Source organism: Hoplias malabaricus, chromosome 4, assembly GCF_029633855.1.
Source record: "Hoplias malabaricus isolate fHopMal1 chromosome 4, fHopMal1.hap1, whole genome shotgun sequence".
Lineage (NCBI taxonomy): Eukaryota > Metazoa > Chordata > Actinopteri > Characiformes > Erythrinidae > Hoplias > Hoplias malabaricus.
Window position 1 is genome coordinate 4,964,961 of NC_089803.1, and position 6,594 is coordinate 4,971,554.

Genomic DNA, 6,594 nt, shown 5'->3' on the forward strand with positions numbered 1-6,594 from the left:
GGAAGCAAATCTGTCTCATCACACTTTGAAATATTACCACCTTTGAAATTGTAGCACTGAATTTTATGGCACTGAAATTATGCATTTGAATATAATTGCTCTTGAATAGAACTCGTGAATTTCAAGAACACATTTTCACTGTTATTATTCAAGGTTAATAAATTCAGATAAAAAAATTCAAGCTCAAATAAAATTAAAAAAATATATTTTGAAGTTGCTCAAATCCGGTAAACAAAATTCAGATACCAAAATACGAGTTACAAAAAATTCAGATACACATCTGGGATACCAAGGATGAGCAATCGATTCATTTGGATTTTCTCTTTCACCTTAAATACTGCACTATTTGCATTCTGTCGATGCTAGATGGCAAAATACGAACACAACTTCCATACCATGGAAAAACTACACGTTTAGATTCCTTCCGCGGATATTATCTCTTTATTTTCAAAGTGTCTCAAAAATCTAAAAGGTTCACTAAAGACACAATATAACAGACTATTGATATCCAGAAGATGAAGAAATTTTTTAATTCTTTAAAAAATAAGTGCTACAAATTCAAAGGTGGTAATATTTCAAAATCCGATGAGACAGATTTGCTTCCGTACCGTATCCATCACGTCAGCATTGTCTTCACATGCAGGCTACAGAGATTTCATACACCACAGTTAAATATTTCAATAAACATATCGCTCAAGTACATCATTACAATATCAACTAGATCCTCAGTGACATCAGTCATGAAGTAACATGCGCTGTAGTTCAGAAACACTGTCTGTATGTTGACCTGTGAGTACTTATTCATGACAGCACACATAGGTTCTGTGGCCTTAAGCCTATGATGAGTGTTACCCAGTGTCCTGTGGTTGTCACACCCCAACGTTTGGAACCAGTACCCAAGCTGAGATTGTTGGAAACCGTTGGTTGGTTAACACCCCCTTAAGTAAATGTAGAGTTTCAGCTTAAACATTGACGCAGTTTCATTTAGGTGCTTGTGGCTACTGCAACATTTAAGTTGGAACTGGAAATTGTAATTAAAGTTGTAAAATAAGCAAATGTATTCAGCTTCATATAACAGAGTTGATGTGTGATAATGTGATTGGTACCTTACATTTAGCTTCATTAACACTCTCTCAGTAAAAGAACATGATTAGGGAATGAATATGCTAGAGTAGATGAGCAGGACAGGGGGCATGATCACAGAATGGATGTTATTAAGTGATATATGAATATATTATTTCTTTTTTGCATAAAATGATTTGTGAATGGATGTACTGAATATAACTGTTTAAATAATGCCTTTTTGGTCTCCAGTGGGCAGCAGCAACATTTCAGGAGGAGACTGATTAAAAAATACTGAATATGGCCATTGGTCTGAATAATAAAACAATCCATATCTTTAGGGAACTCTCAGAGAAACTCATGTGGCTGAACTGGACATCCATCTGGAGAAAGATCTGCACAACCCTGGACTTACATCTTGAACTCTCTTAGTGAGGTGTGTGTGTGTGTGTGTGTGTGTGTGTGTGTGTGTGGAGGTGTGTGTTAGTGAGGTGTGTGTCTCTCCTCCACAGAGTGTGTTATTGTGTGTGGAGGTGTGTGTTAGTGAGGTGTGTGTCTCTCCTCCACAGAGTGTGTTATTGTGTGTGGAGGTGTGTGTTAGTGAGGTGTCTCTCCTTCACAGAGTGTGTTATTGTGTGTATCATCCTCCCCCTCAGCACCTGCAGTAGGGTGCAGCTGCAGCAGTGCAGTCTCTGACTGAGGGAGGTTTTTGTACGACTCTATTTCACTGTGTGAACACTGGTCCACTGTGATCACTCTGACAGTAATAATCTCCTGCATCTTCAGTCTGGACGTTACTGATGGTCAGAGTGAAGTCTGATCCAGATCCACTGCCACTGAAACGATCTGAAATACCTGACTGTCTCCTGTTAGCCAAGTAGATCAGGAGTTTAGGAGCTTCTCCAGGTTTCTGCTGATACCAGGCCATATGGTCACCATTAGAATCAGTGTAGACATTAGAGCTGGTTCTACAGTTGATGGTGACTGATTGTCCTGTAGAAACAGTTTTCACTGGAGGAGTCTGAGTCACAGTCACCTGACCATTGGACCCTAAAGGAAAATTAAATAAAATGTGTAAACAACTTATAATAATAATAAAACTATTTACAATAGAGTAAGTACTATTTTTATTTAATTAAAAAGTATATATTTTTAAATAATACACAAGTTGGGTACTTTAGATGAAGTAGAATTTAAATTATTTCATAATCTTTTAAATTATTTATCTTTGAGTTTATTTTTTTAATAAATTGAACTGCTATGTTCTAAAGTTTGTTTACTGTAATTTCTAAAGGTAAATACATATACTATTTCTGCTCAGATGTATACATCTCTTGAAAAGGTAAGTGAGTGTGTTACCTCTCGTCCAGAGCGCCAGTGTCCAGATGAAGATGGAGACCAAAGTCATGGTTGCTGTGGGTGAAGTTTGTGGGGCAGCAGCTCTCAGTCATGAAGTGTTAAACTCACAGGACTATAAACACTAGCAGAGCACTGAAGCATGGGCTCATGATGCAAAGTGGACCCTCTCTATGGAAATGCCTCCATCAAACACCTCCATAATAAACACATAGAAATGTTTAGATTGTTTAGAAAACAAGGTTTAGTTCAGAGATAGATCTTCATTTAGAAATGTTAGAGTTTTATGAATAAGTTTTGAGGGTAAAGTGTGTAAACCCCTCACACACAGATTTTACAGTGTTATCACTAACAGTGTGATGAGTGATGTAGGTTTATGGAAAATGACTCTTCACTGAAATGTAGCACTGTGTCACACATTCAGTGAAGGAGCAAAACTCAGTCTGAAAATGAAGGGACTTTTATTCTGTTTAAATATGAGACTTATTTAATCTTTCTCATCACTTTTACTGAAAAAGACCCACATACAGTAAATTCAGACTAACACTGTGTTACAATTGCATTTTAAGAGTTTTAAAGTTAAATATTAATAACAAATTCAAACCAGTGTCATTTTTCTAAACTGAATGTGATTCATTGTTTTAGTTTGTAATTCAAATAATGTCACATTTATATAAAACATAATGTAAATGAACAGACAGGTTTATTACATATAACATTAAAATTAGTGCTTGTGTCACAATAAGAGTCTGTATTTTATAAACATTGACATTCAGTAATAAACTCCTTTCAAATTCACACTGATTTGTGCTGAGAGAAATATCCCCAGCACTGATTCAGATCATGATGGGCAGCTTGTTTGGGGTCAGTTTGATTCCTCCGTATGAAGACATTAACATGTTTTAATTACAGTTTTAAAACAGTTCTGAAACAGTTTTAAAAACTCTTCATCTGATGATAGTTAAATTAAGAGTTAGGAAAGTCCTCCCAGTGTCCACGAATGGACCAGTCACGTCCCAAGACGTTCAGTACTGGTCCAGTCTGGCCTGACCTACATTAGTCCATAAAAATACATTGTCAGACACGGTGGAGAACCATAGCGTTGGACATGTTGAAGAAGTGTTGAGTCAGACAGGTCTGAGAACCCTCAAGTCGGACAAGTTGACTAAATGAAGCTGAACATCTGGTGAAGGTGCTGCTCTATTCTGGGAGAAAGAGGACGACTCAGGACTGTTCATGTAAATCTGAGTTTCACCTCACTGCTCTACTGGTGTGTGTAAAATGATGTGTAGAGTTCAGTTGTGTTGGTGTTGAGTTCCCCAGTGCTGATGAGAACTGTCACAGTGTCATAGTCCTAGTGTTTCATTTGTTAATTCATTGTTCAGCAGGTGATGATCAAGTCTTTTCTGGGTGACATCAAATCAAATCAGGTTTATTGTCACATCATATAACAGTAGTGTAAGGTGAGTGAAAAACTTGGATGCATAGTCTCTCAAAGAAAAAAAAAATAAAAACATAAAATAAAAATGATACCAAATACACAGTACACAGACTACACTCAATATTGCACTTTTGAAATATACAAGGGTTGTTCTATATTACTAGGACAAAATTAAATGTATACATGTGGATTGAGTTTGTAAGATGGATTATTGCTGTGACTGTTGTCCAGATCACTGTGCTACTGGCCAGGGGTCCTGGACTGCATACTTCTGTACCTCCTGCCACTGGGCAGCAGTGAGAACAGAGTAGTCTGTGGGGGTGGAGTCCTTTATGATTCTCCTGGTCTTCCTCAGACAGCGGCTGCTGTATAGATCCAGGATTTTTATGAGCTGAATCCTGGTGATGTGCTGGGTTTTGTGCACTACCCTCTGCAGAGGTTTCCCCTCGAGAGCGGTGCAGTTCCAGTACCAGGTGGTGATACAGCCTGTCAGAATGCTCTTCACAGTGCAGGGGTAGACTGTCCTGAGAATGCAGGGGTTCATGCCAAACCTCCTCAGCCATCTGAGGTAGAAGAGGTGAGGTTGTGCTTCCTTCAACACCTGTGTGGTATGTTCTAGCTGTGTGAAGTTCTCTGTGATGGGAGCTTGAAGCTGCCACTGTGTTACAGCAATTTTCTAGAATATATGAAGAGAGCCTGGTGCTGTGTGACTGCGACACTACCTGCTGCACCACCGTGCCGCCCGGAAACCACATATAAATTATGTAAAAACAAAAACCTATAAAATAAACCAAAATAAACACTAACTAACTAAATTCAGGACAGTGGAGGAGTGGAGAACTACTGAGAGTAGATAAAACGCATATTATTAAATTATTCATGGCATTCATAAGAGGTGTTTATATGCCATGTATTAAAGTAACTTACAAATAAAAGTCTACAATTATTTTCCTCAACTTTGCTGAAAGACCCCAAAAAAATTAAAAAAACACACACAAAAAAACAAACGATTGAGTCATTAAACACCACCAGGAGAAAGTTTTTTTAAATCGGTTTTAAATGTCCACTGACACTTGTGCTGGCCAGACTCACAACATTCAAAAACCTTTTGGTCCTGAAGAGGTAAACACAAATACAAACATCAAACCCCCACTAAAGACAATGTCCATTAAAATCTACATTTATTTGTTAAAATATATATAAAAATATCAAAAAAATCTCTTGGACATTAGTTCAGATACTGCCTTATTGTCTCCCTCTTTGATAACATTTATAATACATTCAGTTAAACATGAAAAGCTAAGAAAACGTAAACAAAATAAACTGTAACATCTTGAATCTCTGTCGGGACTGGATGGACTGAGTTAGGCGGACGCAAACGCTATAACACAGCACTTTATTTAGAACACATATAATGAACTGAGACACTTAAAAGATACTTAAACAAAGATCCTCAGACAAAGAGAGAGAGCTAGGTAAGGATACTGAGATATATGGAGACCTAGACTGAGAGAGATACATAACAGACCTAGACTGAGAGACAGATACAAAGAGACCTAGACTGAGATAGTGAAACTTCAATATAGACAGATGATACTTAGGCATGTTAGCTGAAGCTGAGATACTTATAAAACTAGAGAGACAGGGAATTACTAACTGACTACAAAGAGAGGGAAATACTAACGGACTAGAGAAATAGAAAAATGCTAACATTAGAGAGAGAGAGGCAAGTACTAACAGACTAAGAAGAGAGTTGCATACTAACAGTCTAGAGAGAAAGAGAGATACTAACATTAGAGAGAAACAAACAGACAAACCAAATGAGCACAAAGAGTAGAATAAACAGACATGAGACATAATGAGACAGTTCCTACTAACTAGGAACACCTGGGAAAGATAATGAGGGGGCAGGACTACAAAGGAGGCATCATGAGTGGGTGGAGCTAAGGCGGAGACAAGGGAGACAGGAACAAAACAAAACAAAGAGACGTGCTTCTACGCACATGACAAACAAAGGAAACAATGACAGAGCAGGAACACACTAGACAGGGCAATTCATGAAAGTCTTATTCTGAATCTGATGATATGACAACACTAGTGCTTCCTGTATTTTCCGGCTTTAAAAAGACAATATAAACACAGTCAGATCTGTGGAATTCTGCAAGTGAAGGTAAGTCCAATTGTACTGAAAGGGCATAAAATATTTAGTTAGTTTGACAAATTCAAACATCAACAGTCAGTGAAACATGTGCTGAGGAGGAACACGGTTCCAAAGTTAATTTACTATTTTTTTTTTTATTTTTATCTTTCTACAGATCTGTGTTTCTTTTTTTCAAAAGGGCCATTTTCTCTGAAGTATTAGAGATGACTCGCCAGCTCTTGATGAAGCACAGCTCTCAGGCTGGGGCGAGTATGAGGCATAAGAGAAGATTCAGTATAAAATGTGTCAGTTCTGCATTATTACATCTAACAAGTTGTGTTTGAATTTCTCCCTGCTTAAATAAAGGTAAAAAATGTACAACCGCTCCATTCATTTTATATATATACAGGCACTTGGAGATGGATAATAATAATAGATCTGCTTGGACTTGAGCAGAAGGACCTGAGCAGGCAGAGCATCCTGTGTATGTTGTCATTTGGGATAACGTAAGCGTCACTGTGGTCCAATAATACATGAGTACTGTGTCAGTAACCACTGTTTCATAAATGTTTTCTTTACTCCCACCTGAACCCAG

The 6,594-nt window shown here is 37.7% G+C and overlaps 1 gene segment (V, D, J or C); it reads right to left on the reverse strand.

Moving 5' to 3' along the window:
• Nucleotides 1-1,786: 1,786 nt before the first annotated feature.
• Nucleotides 1,787-2,470, reverse strand: LOC136694145 (immunoglobulin kappa variable 4-1-like). The segment is given in 2 exon segments: nt 1,787-2,112; nt 2,422-2,470. Coding segments are annotated over 2 exon segments (375 nt in total).
• Nucleotides 2,471-6,594: the final 4,124 nt, after the last annotated feature.